This window comes from Helianthus annuus, chromosome 11, assembly GCF_002127325.2.
Source record: "Helianthus annuus cultivar XRQ/B chromosome 11, HanXRQr2.0-SUNRISE, whole genome shotgun sequence".
Classification (NCBI taxonomy): Eukaryota; Viridiplantae; Streptophyta; class Magnoliopsida; order Asterales; family Asteraceae; genus Helianthus; species Helianthus annuus.
Window position 1 is genome coordinate 133,493,573 of NC_035443.2, and position 13,927 is coordinate 133,507,499.

The following is a 13,927-nucleotide window of genomic DNA, read 5'->3' on the forward strand; positions in this document are numbered from 1 at the left end:
GGAAAAATGAGAAAAAAAGAAAGTTAAAAACACCTTATTGGTCATGCTCTTATTATATAGGAAATTTTCTCCCATGTTTTAATTACTTTATACTGTTTTGATACCCAAAACACATTTTACTTAATTTATCATTACATGTAACTAACGGGTCGTGTTCGCGGGTTGGCGGTTTCAACCCGACCCAAACCCGAAAATTTTACACGAACTCGAACCCGACCCGAGCCCGAAAATCGTACCATACATATGAACCCGAACACGACCCGAAATTTCATGGGTTGACCCGAACATGACCTGTTTAACCCGAATTTTTTATTTTTTTTCTGAAATTTGTATACTAAAATTACAGTGTACTTAAAAACACAAATGTATATAATAATATCATGTTTAAATTATAAAATCTATGTTAATTTCTCTTTTTAAGTTACAATCATAGCATAAAATACACACTCCATTTAATATATAACATAAAATATATTGTAAAAAATATAATATAGTATAAATGTGTTAAACGGATCAACCCGCCAACCCGACTAGGTTGACCCGAACCCGACCCGTTAACCTAAACGGGTTTGCGGGTTCATATACGCTAAGAATATGAAAAATAACAGACGTACTATACAATATATCAAGATAGGATTTATAAACTAATAGAAAACACGAACTGACCGAACCATGCACACCACAATGAAATGGACTAATCGATGAGTTCGCTTATGATATATATCCACCACAATAACAGTACAACAAATATTATACGAATAAGAAAATTACGAGAAACAAGTACCACAATGCATATTGTCATCCCCGCCGTATCGCGCGGGCACCATACTAGTAAATTATATATGCCTTTAACCTATTTCATCTATTTTTTCATTCATTTTCCCTTTTATACTATAAATTATATATGCCTTTAACCCATTCAATCTGATTTTCCTCTAATAATTTTTGCTCTTTAACTTAAAAAACCATGAATACATCGCTGTGTTTAATTTTTCTCTCTTGACATTCCAGTATAAATTTTACTGAAAACAGAGTTTGAATTAAAATAAAATATTTCTTGGTATCATAACCTATAGCGCCGATACCGTGACGTATCAAACCAATACTAACAATAATACCAGTATCACTGTTATCAGAACTAGTACTAGTATTCATTTTTATGGTGTTCGATCGTTGTAACACACATGCAGATATCTTTCTTGGTATATCACGACTTTATGTTTTGAGTTTTTCTCTTTCATCTACGGTTTCAATACCATAACATAACAGATCAAACCAATACTACTAAAATCTCATTTTCTATATGTTTTTTTTCAGCTGCTATACTGAGTGTTAATACCATACCGACAAGTAAGGTGTAAACCAACCAAATTCAGGCCCTAAAACATAAAACCTTATATATTTATAGTAAAAAAAAGCATGATAACTATTAGAAAAAGAATGGGCCTTAACAGCCCAAATAAAACTCCAACACACTTTACTCCCTCACCCCATTTTCACTACACAGAAGTTTCTTGAACCCACCCACCATAAAATCTCCACCCAACCTCACCACAATCAGCCATCGTAACAAACCATGGGTGTGGACTACTACAAGGTTCTTCAGGTCGATCGCAGTGCTAAAGACGATGACTTGAAGAAAGCCTACCGAAAACTCGCCATGAAATGGCACCCTGATAAAAACCCTAACAACAAGAAAGATGCAGAAGCCAAATTCAAAACCATCTCTGAAGCCTATGATGTATGTGTTTTTGTTGGTTAAATGTTGATTTTGCATATGGGTATTTGTTTGTTTGCTGAATTGTTGGATTTGATGGGTTGGGATCACAAATTTTGTGGTTGGATGGTGGGTATGTGATTTTTTTTGTGGGTTTTTATAAAGTTTTGAAATTTGATTAATTGGTTTGGTTCTGGTTAGGTTTTGAGTGATCTGCAGTTGTTTATGAGGTATTGAGGTTTATGAAGTTTTGAACTGTATTGATGAATTTGGTTAGGGTTTTGATTGCATTTATGTTTTGAGTGATCTGCAAATGAGGCCACTTTATGATCACTTATGAGTGATCTGCCTAATAACTAAAATTATATACTGGGTATTTGTTTGTTTGATGTTTTGTTTGGTGAATTGTTGGGTTTGATTGATTGGAATCACTGATTTTGTGATTGGATTGTGGGTATGTGATTTGTCTTTTTGTGGGTTTTTATAAAGTTCTTAACTTGATTGGTTTTGGTTAGGTTTTGATTTGGGTGATTTGCAAAAGAGGGTGATTTTTGATTGTTTATGGGATTTGTCATGTTTTAATGGTTCGGGTTTTGAGTGATCCGAAAAAGAGGGGAATTTATGATATATTAGTGTATGAAGTTTTGAAATTGATTGATTATTTTTGTTAAGGTTTTGAGTAATATGCAAAAGAGGGGGAATTTATGATATATTAATGTATGATGTTTTGAAATTGATTGATTAATTTGGTTAAAGTTTTGATTGCATTTATGTTATGAGTGATCTGCAAAAGAGGGGAAGTTATGATATTTTATGAGATTTATAAAGTATTGAAATTGATTGATTAATTTGGTTAGGTTTGATTTTAATAAGTTGTTCCGTAAAGTTTTAGATTCGATCGATTGGTTGTAGATTGGAATCTTGAATTTGTTATTGAATACTGATTATGTGAGTTAATGCGCTAGGGATCTATTATTAATGAGACTTATTAAGGGGCTGTTTGGCAACATCTGAATGGTTAAGTGCTGAACCAGTAAGGGGAGTAAGGGGTCTGAACCATTAAGAGCCTGTATAATGTTTAACTGTTCAGAGGTAAATGTCTGACCAATTCAGATTAGAGGTCTTAACCATTCAGACTCTGTATAAATCTTAACCATTCAGAGGCAAATGTCTGAACCATTCAGACATTTGCTTGTGAAACAAACAGTCTGAACCATTAAGTGCTGAACCAGTAAGAGGTCTGAACCATTAAGAGCCTCATTAAGAGGTAAACAAACAGCCTCTAAGTTTCATAATGGATTGATTAATTTAGTTAAGTTTTTTATTTCATTTAGGTGCTAAGTGACCCGCAAAAGAGGGCAATTTACGATCAATATGGCGAAGAGGGTTTGAAGGGGCAGGTCCCACCACCGGGTGCCGGAGGGTTTTCCGGCATGTCGACTGACGGTGGTTCAACAACATTCCGGTTTAATCCTCGAAACGCGGACGACATATTTTCGGAGTTTTTTGGGTTCTCTAGCCCGTTTGGAGGGATGGGGGATATGGGCGGGTCTCGTGGTGGGCCGGGTGGGCAGTTTCCGAGGCATATGTTTGGTGATGATATATTTTCTCAGTTTAGAGGGGCTGCTGGCGGTGAAGGGTCCACTAGTATGCCGCCTAGGAAAGGGGCGGCGATTGAGCGGACGTTGCCGTGCAGCTTGGAGGACCTGTATAAGGGGACAACAAAGAAGATGAAGATCTCGAGGGACGCCACTGATGCTACCGGGTAAGGTTTGATTGTTAGCTTGGGTTCGTTTTCGTTATGTTTTGAAGTTACTTGTGCATTGAATGTCATCAATTGCATGTTTCTTGACATAGTTGTTAATAGCGCTATAGCGAATAGCGTAGCGAAGCGCTCATTCATCGCTATCTGATTTTGGGGTCTCCATAGCGAGTAAGTAGTGGGATTTCAGTTTTTTTTTGTTTTAATATAAATAGCGATAAAATATACGTATATAATAGCTGGATTTTTAGGTTTTTTTGTTAAATACACGTATCGAAACACAATATTTGGATATAATATATATATATATATATATATATATATATAAAGCATTTCTAAAATTTTCTTCTAGCGTATTACTAAACATAAAATAGCGCCCACTATTTCATCGCTATCGCTACGTAGCTTATAGGTTGCTTGTCGCTATCGTTTGCTATTCGCTATTAACAACTATACTAGTTAGCTTTTTAATGTCTTGGAAAGCTTTATTGACTCTTGTGTGTTTTGGAATCACATAGATGCTCTTCATATCTTTTTTTTTTTTTTTTTTTTGTAATAGTAATAATGCATACATTGGTTAAAAGTTAAAACCCCCAAATTCTACTTAATAAGATATCCGGACCGAGTGACCGTCACTGAATACTTTGTCTTTTATATGTACAATACATGTATTGTGTTTGTTTAATTTAGGGATAATATCATGCTTTGATAACCGAGTTTCAATATTGTTCTAATAAAGTCACTCATACGTTTTCCAACTACAAAAACTACTTAAGCTTCATTGTTGTTCCATTGTTGTGAAGTTTTTTATATATGTTTAAATTGACTGACCTACATGGAACACCTATGCAATTTGTTTATCATTTAGAACTTTTTTCTTCTCATTTACCTCCTACTTCATGTTAAAGTTGAAAAAAATAACAACTAAATAATAACCAAGTTTCTTATTTGTTTCTTTTAGGTCACTTTTTTTTAAACATTTATAAAAAAATTCACAAGAATAAAACAATATTGAAACTTGAGTGGTTTTTTAATTTGAAAAAAAAAATAGTGTGACTTTAGTGGAAAAGTGAAGAAACTTGGTTACTAGTAGGTTAAATATTCTATTTTTTGTGGTATAATTAATTAATTAATGTCATAAATGTTGCCACTCTTTTTTGCCTGAAATCCATTTTAATATTGGGCTTTGTCTTTATTAGCAAAAAGTGAAGATATTCTCTTTTATATTCTTAATTAATCGTGTATCGTATATGGAATTGCAGCCTATGCTTTATTTCATATTGCGTGTAATCACCTGCATTCATCTTTTTTCAGATGAACAATAAATGTAACATCACATTCTGCATGTTATCTTGAGTTTTGGGTATGTAAAATGTGATAGTATTGTATTTTTACAATTAGGTTGATTATAAGTTTCGTTTACATTGGCCCACACGCCTATCATTGTACTTTATTTATTCTTGATAAACATGATCTCTTAAACTTTCAGTACTTACATTGGCCTACGCGTCCACATGCCCGACATTGTACTTTATTTATTCTTGGTAGCCCGACTTGAACATGATAAATGTGAAATATAAAATATTACCAAATACGGATTTTTATCTTAAGACGCCCAACACACATTAGATCTTGTATTTAATGCATCATGACATAGGTGGCAAGATGGGCGCACGGGTTGGCTTTACCCATAAACACTGATTCTTCCATTTTTCTCTAACTAAGTTAATTATGAATTCAGAAAACGATATTACTATAAGAGTAAAGTACACAGATGGTCCCTGTAGTTTACCAAAAATTTGGGTTTGGTCCCTAGTTTTCCAAAACTACACGGATGGTCCCTGTGGTTTGCACTTTGTAACACATTTAGTCCCCAGTCAACAAATCTAAAGGTTTTAGCATGTCCAAGTTAGGGACTAAATGCGTTACAAAGTGCAAACCACAGGGACCATCCATGTACTTTTAGAAAAAGCTAGGGACTAAATACGTTACAAAGTGCAAACTACAGGGACCATATATGTACTTTTGGAAAGCTAGGGACCAAATCCAAAACTTTGGTAAACCAAAGGGACCATCCGTGTACTATACTTTGTACTATAATAATTAACTTATGATTAAGAAGGCTGTATAAAGTAAAAATAACTTGTGTAACTGTGACTGTAGGCGACCGACCACAGTGGAAGAAATTCTCACAATAGAGATCAAACCCGGGTGGAAAAAGGGTACAAAAATTACATTTCCCGAAAAAGGAAACGAACAACGAGGTGTAATCCCTTCTGATCTTGTTTTCATCATCGACGAGAAACCGCACGCAGTTTTCAAACGGGATGGTAACGATCTTGTTGTCACCCAAAAGATATCACTTGCCGAAGCTCTGACCGGCTACACCGCCCAACTCACAACGCTTGACGGCCGAACCTTAACGGTTCCCATCACCTCCGTAATCAGCCCAACTTACGAAGAAGTAGTTAAAGGCGAAGGGATGCCTATACCCAAAGAACCGACGAAAAAGGGCAACTTGAGGGTCAAATTCAACATCAAGTTCCCAACAAAGCTTACTGCGGAACAGAAAACCGGGATCAAGCGGTTGTTGACGTCTTCCTGAAGAAGTATGGAAGCCTTTTATGTATTTGTTTTTGGTAGTTATTTTAGAGTGTTTATTTTTTTTTAAAAGGGATCTTGTTATACATGGTATTGTAAGTTTTTATGGTTTATTTCTGGGGAAAGATTTTGTTTTCCATTTGTGGTGTTGGATAAACTACCATACCCCCCCCCCCCCTCCCTCCCTCTCCCCTCTTTATATATGTATTGGTCATTCCAAATATTTTGGTTTAAGAATTCAATGCTACATTTGTGGGAATTTACTAATTTAGTGTACAACTTCATGTGATTCCATTCTTACTGATGTTCATTTTTGTGGTTCTTTGCATTTAGTAATGGTGTCGTTAGGGGTGTAAACGAGTCGGGCTGAGCTCGGCTCATCATGTTTTATAAAGGTCAAGCTTGAGCTCGGCTTGGTTTGAGCCTACTTATTTGAGCTCTGCACGGTTCGAGCCTACTTATTTGAGCTCGGCTTGAGCTATTTTGAGAACAATCTCAAATGAGCTAAAATTTCAGCTTGAGTTCGCTTTAACAAGCTAAAGCTCGGCTCACCAATGTTATTAGTTTAAATTATATGGGCCTAATTAGAAGTCAACTTGGGCTTATAAGGATTGGGTTATAATCATCATTATCATTATAATATATAAAAACTATAGGTTCATGATTTATATTCTTATCGATAGAGATTTTTCATGTTAAACAGTATCATGTGTCATCCGTGCTTATCAAATGTTCTTTTTGATTTACGGGTTGTGAATGTAATTGGTTGAATGTAAGTGTCAAGACACACGCTTTTTTCATTTTAGTAGAATATATTTGAGAAACAACAGGTAAGTAGGATATCGTATTTTACTAGACGCAAGTGGTTACTGTTATACATTTTGTTTAATTGTGAAAACACAAAGATTTGATTGATTATGAATCAAACTAATGTTGCCTATGTTGTAATTAATTTAAGAAAAGGGAATGCAAAGCACACAAATATATGAGACAAGAATCTAGCCATCACCCTTAGTTTGGATTTGATACTCAGTTTATAATTGGTACTCATTTGACTATTCGTTACATCAAGACCTTTGCAACTATGTATAGTAGTAATCAAGGTTTCTTGAACCAATACAACCCGCGAAGCAATAAGCCGTGCATGTGGAAGTGTCGTTGGGCGAGACCCCGAATATGCAGACTTGCACAAAACATAGATCACGTAACAAAGGCAAAAATCATGTCTACACATGAACTTGAACTCGACACTTATATTTATGGGTTGATAGTTGATACGAACAATACCCGTTTAACCCATTATTTTTATTTGTTTGCGTATTAAGATTCTAAAACTACAAATTTACAATCAAAATAACAAAAAAAAAAAAAAACTATAAAGTAATTATGTATAAATTTTAAGCTGTAAAACTTAATAGTATTTTTTTAACTTTTAAATTTTGACACATCCAACTTAATCATGACTTATAAGTCTACTATAGAAATGATTAGAAAATTAATATTTCTTGGCAGTTCTTTTAAGTTCAGAATTTGTGAATTTTAATTGTGAACAAAGATTCTTAGTGTAGTGTATTAACTGATTAATTAGGGATGGATCGGTTAGCGGGTCAAACCAAACATGTCACGTACCCAACTCGACGTCACTGACCCAATTTTGATCTTGTCAACGCATAAACTCGAACAAGACACCGATATGTGTGGACTAACACAAACACAACCCATTTAACTCATTATTTTTTGCATATTAATATTCTAAAACTACATATATATACACAACCAAAAGTATAAACCTGTACAAAATAATGATTAAAAAACAACAATAATAACCATACCCAGTAGATTCCACATCTAACAAAGTCGTTGTTAACGTCTGGAGAGGATAAGATATAGGGAAACCTTACCTCTATTCCGAGAAATAGAGAGACTACTTTCAGAGATCCCTCCGTTTAAAAGTAAAAGAAAACCAATAACAAAAGAACTAGTGTCAGAGTAGCATATTAAAAGAGAAAAAAGTTAAAACATCATAAAACAACATACATACAAAAAAACAAGAAGATAATCACCTTCAATATCCACCTAGAGTGTCGGAAATCTAAGACACACCTTTATGATGTGGTAGCAATCCTTAACCTTAATCATACATTTCCACAAAATCCTATAATGAACCATGCCCATAGAGATGTGCAACTTTAGCTAGGGATGGCAATGGGTCGGGTTTGGGCTGGACACTAGTAATCCCATATCCATATCCGACCCAGTACCCGTCGAATATCGAGTATAACCGTTAGTTTGTTAGAAGATACCCATTAGGATTTCCAAATAATTTCTTTTTTACTATTATAAGCATTGCATAACTTTTATTTATGCGACAACTATTAGAAACTAGTTTAATACCCGTCCGGTGGACGGGTTACATTAATGTATTATATAGTAACAATATGAATGAACCTATGAACACAACTAAGTTGAATTTAAACCTTACCAAGTCCCATAAGAGCCACTAACCATACTATCATTAATAGCTCATGTCATATAAAGATGCTTGCAAGACATTTAAAATTGGAAAAAGAACAAAAATCCTATCTTAACCTTTCATCATAAACGGTGTTGTGAAGTTACATGTGGATTCTCAATGTTACAGATGCTTTTAGCTCCGTACCCTATCATCTTGTACGCAATCAAGAAAATACTACTTTTCAGGCATAAAGTATAACACATCTCACCATCTATTAAAGGATATAATGAATATAAAAAAAGGATTATAATTACCGAGAAACTTAGCATGCAAATCTTTACGGTACACGTATTCATGTAATATCCTCTTGAAACCCAACAAAAAAAATTAAATAAAATAAACTATAGAGAGAAGAAAGACCCAATTTAAATTTTTCCATAATGTAGATTATAAAGTCATTATAAGTTGTTGCCTTTCACCCTCCACCTCTGCCAACTTTAGGCTTATTGCTAAATATCTTTCTTGCATTTCCTTCAATTGTACTTTCATACAATTGTTTTTATTTAATAATTCAAAGATTTCTTGAGTTCGCTTAAATAAGTCATAGCTCGGCTCACCAATGTTAATAGTTTAAATTATATGGGCCTAATTAGAAACCAACTTGGGCTTTTAAGGATTGAGTTATAATCATTATTATTATTATTATCATTATAAATATAAAAACTATGGGTTCATGATTTATATTCTTATTGATAGAGATTTTTCATGTTAAACAGTATCATATGTTATCTGTGCTTATCAAATGTTCTTTTTGATTTACGGGTTATGAATGTAATTGGTTGAATGCAAGTGTCAAGACACACTTTTTTCATTTAGTAGAATATATTTGAAAAAAAGCAGATAAGTAGGATATCGTATTCACTAGACGTAAGTGGTTACTGTTATACATTTCATTTAATTGTGAAAACACAAAGATTTGATTGATTATGAATCAAACTAATGTTGCCTATGTTGTAATTAATTTAAGAAAAGGGAATGCAAAGCACACAAATATATGAGACAAGAATCTAGCCATCACCCTTAGTTTGGATTTGATACTCGGTTTATAATTGGTACTCATTTGACTATTCGTTACATCAAGACCTTTGCAACTATGTATAGTAGTAATCAAGGGTTCTTGAACCAATACAACCCGCGAATCAATGATCCATGCATGTGGAAGTGTCGTCGGGTGAGACCCTGAATATGCTATTGGATATATCACATATTGTGATATATTTGGCCAGATCTTTTATTATTTTGCATATATCATCTTTTCCTTTGTTTTAGGATTTTTCTTGTTCTTCAAGTTTCTTGTTCTTCAAGTTTCTTTTTTATTTAAGTATGATCTTGGCCATGAATAAAAATTAAGAGAGAAAAATTAATCTCTCTGATTACCAAATTCTTCATGGTATCAGAGCAGATACAACAACATTAAGATCATAAACAGCCGACTTCTTATGGCCGGAGAGAAAGGCGAAGGCTCCAAAGACAATGGAGAAACGATCGACACCAATTCTCCGTATTACCTACACCCGTCTGACTATCCAAAACAGTTCCAGGTAAACGAAAACCTTTCTGACAGCAACTTTAATGACTGGAGCCAAGAGATGACCAATTTTTTGTTTGCCAAAAACAAGATTGGTTTTGTCGATGGCTCCCTTCTCAAACCCGACAAGAACGATGCCAAGTATATGCAGTGGATGCGTTGTGATGCCATGATCAAAGGATGGCTCACAACTGCAATGGAAAAAGAGATTAGAAGCAGCGTAAAATACGCAAACACAGCCCTCAAGATTTGGAAGGATCTACACGAGAGGTTCGGGAAAGAAAGTGCCCCAAGGGCATACGAACTAAAGCAGTCAGTCACGCAGACACGCCAAGAAGGGGTCTCTGTTTCAGCATATTTCACCAAACTAAGAAGCCTATGGGATGAAATTGACTCGGTTCTACCAACGCCACGGTGCGAATGCGATGGCTGCACTTGCAATGTTGTAAAGAAGATTACAGAACTCAAGGAAAAGGAAAGGCTTTACGAATTCTTGATGGGACTCGATGCTGAGTTTTCTGTTATGAGAACTCAAATACTTGCTACAAAACCCACTCCAAGCCTCGGTACAGCTTATCATTTGGTAGCCGAAGATGAGCAGCAGAGAAACATTGCCGCTGGAAAGAAGATGGCGGCGACTCCTGATGCAGCGGCTTTCCAAACGTCTCAGCAGGTTAGTCGTGACAACCAAAACTATAAGAAACCTTGGCAGAAAAATGACAAAGCAGGGCAAAACAATAAGGTGGGACACTGCACTTTTTGTGGAAGAGATGGGCATGTTCGGGACGGGTGTTTCAAGTTAGTTGGTGTAACACCTCGAATTTTTGTGTCCAATGATGTATTAACACGTGTCATTTGTTTACACGTGGCATCTATAATAAATAAAGGACTAATTTTGACAAACCTTGAAAGTATATAAATTCGAGGGTTATAAATGTCAACAAGGGTAAATATACTGTATAGTATCCCTAAATAATGCTTAAACCTTCAAACGAATAAATTATAGATCGTACAAACACAAAACGCGAAAGAAAGTGAGAGATTACAAACTACAGGGGTTAACTGTGTCAACATGTTTAATAATACCTCTGAGTGACCCTTTAACGTTCCAAAGACTTTGTAACGGTATTATACCCTCACTAAAATAATATATATGAATTTCGCGAAGTTTCGATATGAAACGAGAAAGTTACGATCGAATTCGTAGAAGAAGGGTTAAAAGCGTCAACAGTGAAAGTTAAGGCTTTCCAATATAATTAATAAATAAACCGGGGACTTAATAATGCGGGTAATTAACACGAGGCCCCTATCGGTAAATAACCGAGGGCCAAACCGCAAAGTTACCCCTTCAAAACCGAAAGGTCAGGCGAATCATTACGAAAGATTTCGTTATTAATGGCCAGATTCTGTAATCATTACAAAAAGATTTAAAAATCCTAAAATCTTAACCTTAGGCGGCCCGCGTGAAGGTTAAGGATTAGTTGAGGCGGGCCGCGAGCCTCCTTTGTTTCGCGTCTGTTATTTGATCTTTAGGCGACCCGCATTAAAATGCATGGGAACTCCCATGCGGGCCGCGTAAAGTGCCCAGATGCAGAATATTGATGTTTTCTTGACTTTTGGAGTCTTGAACGATCAAAAACCAACAAATGGGGCATGGGCACCCTATGCTCAACCCATAACACTTAGGGGACACCTACCATCACCTCTGGTCTGATTGTAGTGCTTGTAATGATCAATGAGGCTTGGCATTGGCTATAAATAGCATGCCTTAAGTTCATAATATTCACACAACACAAAACTCACCTTTCTGATCATTCTAAGTGTTCTCAAGTCTTCTTCCCTGCTCCATATTCAAGTTCTAACTTCTGTAAGTTACCTTGATCATCCATTGTTCAGTTTATGCTTAGTTGTTAGCTAAAAACCAAACCGTCGTAACTACGGTTTGACTTTACAATAAATCAGTAATGGTTCAGTCTTATGACGAATCAAAAGTGGTTATGAGTTGGTATTTATGTGGGTATTAAACCTCTAAAAAGGTTCCCCCTGATCACCACTCTAACTATGTCAATTATCGAGTCAAACGTGCGGTTAAAAAGTCATCAGAAAGCTATTTTAGCGATTTATGCATAATCTGTAATATATATGTTATGGAACCTGCTTTGACAATCATAAAACATGATAATAAGTATATAAACATGTTTGCGCTCGTTTGAATCGATCATTTACTATATAGAACCGGTTCGGAGCCGAATGTCGCAAAAGTTTGACTTTTGCTTTGACTTCAGTTCTGACCCGTTTTAGTGAGGTATAAATATACCTTAGGACTCTCTTAGGACCAGGTCACATGTTGGTAAAAGCCTCTGTGGTCGGTTCATGAGTTATCCGAGTCTTTTACGTATTTCCGTCATTCGCCTAAAAGTTGACCGTAACGGCCTTTTAAAATTAAAACGAGTATTTCGGACACGTGAACGGACCAAAACCTTACTTGTTAAATTATAAGCATGTCCTTAAAGTTTCACGTCAATCCGAGGTCTAGAATGAGAGTTATGCTAATTAGCGCAATTTAAAGAAAGTTTTGTAATTAACGGCGCAATTAGCATAACGCCTATCTAACCCAAGTTTTCGTCACCAAAACTTTTACCCACTGTGGTAAAATAATATTTTGGGAATTTTAAAGATTTTTAATAATTTTTACCTTGCTCATAACCTGCGGTTATGGCTACGGTTCGGTAAATACCGAATATGCCCTTTTTGGCCAAAACGGGAGTTCTACAAGGTCTTTTGACCCGATTCCAGTTGCCACTGATTTTAAATAATAAATAAAGTATTTTAAACTTTATAAACTGTTCGGGAAACTCAGATTTCCTGTAGAACCCGAAAAGCTCTTTAAAAGTCTTTAAAATGACCGAAAAGCCCCTACGGGGCATAATATTAACTTAAACTCGTTACGGGCATTACGGAAGGTATCCTACTGATACCAAAATACTTTTAAGGCATATTGACTTAGGAAATAAGCGTAGGACACTTATGGTTAACCGTTTCGCCTATTTGCGCACACGGTACGGCCCATGGAACTAGTTTTCGTGCAATAGCCGATATGGGTCAAATTATATTATTTGAACCCCAAAATCCAGAGTATGAACTATAAACCCATATAAAACAAGTCTCCGAACTTGTTGGGTCCAAATCATACTCCATTCTCGGTTTTCGCCTTTTCGTGCGAATTAACCATATCTATATATATATATCGGAATCAACCGGTTTAAGCTACGGCTAATATAAGGACCGTTAGGACTCTAAGAGGTTAATTAAAACCTTCGTTCCAGATTAGGAGCCCCAGTAAAAGCTATCGGTGACTTGATCTAAATTAAGGATTAATACTTGCAAAGGTAAATACTTTAACTTATTTCCCCTATATGGGCTTGGGTTACGGTATATTAATACCGCTTGATTGAGCATTATATAATTCCATCGCTTAGGTGGTTAATTGATTAGATATGATCGGCTCATTTAAACAGTTTTGTTGCTTATAAGCCTTTGGGGGGTTTAATGACCGTTGTCCCGGATATCCTCGGCATCATTTTACGAAATGGCCACGACCATCGACATCCCGGTGTAGGCGTACACCCGGTATAAAGTGTCGACATTAAAATTAAAAGACGTAGCCGTTGGTTTTTGTACTACGGTTTTACGCAAACGTGGTGTGTCTATAAATCTTTAACCCGGCACGACCCGGGCTACTGAACGCATAAAAGAACATGTAAAACGTTCACAAGATCATTATGAATTTTCCCAAGTTATAAA

At 35.6% G+C, this 13,927-nt stretch overlaps 1 protein-coding gene across 1 annotated transcript; it reads left to right on the plus strand.

Moving 5' to 3' along the window:
- The first annotated feature begins 1,430 nt into the window (after positions 1-1,430).
- LOC110890265 (dnaJ protein homolog 1) lies at positions 1,431-6,219 on the plus strand. Its single transcript, XM_022137860.2, has 3 exons — positions 1,431-1,741; positions 3,052-3,482; positions 5,643-6,219. Exons 1-3 carry the CDS (start codon positions 1,577-1,579, stop codon positions 6,082-6,084), a joined length of 1,038 nt encoding a protein of 345 aa, XP_021993552.1. The 5' UTR covers positions 1,431-1,576; the 3' UTR covers positions 6,085-6,219.
- The last annotated feature ends 7,708 nt before the right edge of the window (positions 6,220-13,927 follow it).

What these genes read in the sequence shown, in the direction of transcription:
- LOC110890265 (XM_022137860.2), top strand. Translation starts at nt 1,577, where the DNA reads ATGGGTGTGGACTACTACAAGGTTCTTCAGGTCGATCGCAGTGCTAAA. An exon ending in CCATCTCTGAAGCCTATGAT is followed by an intron (nt 1,742 to 3,051) that starts GTATGTGTTTTT and finishes TATTTCATTTAG; the next exon opens with GTGCTAAGTGACCCGCAAAA. An exon ending in GACGCCACTGATGCTACCGG is followed by an intron (nt 3,483 to 5,642) that starts GTAAGGTTTGAT and finishes CTGTGACTGTAG; the next exon opens with GCGACCGACCACAGTGGAAG.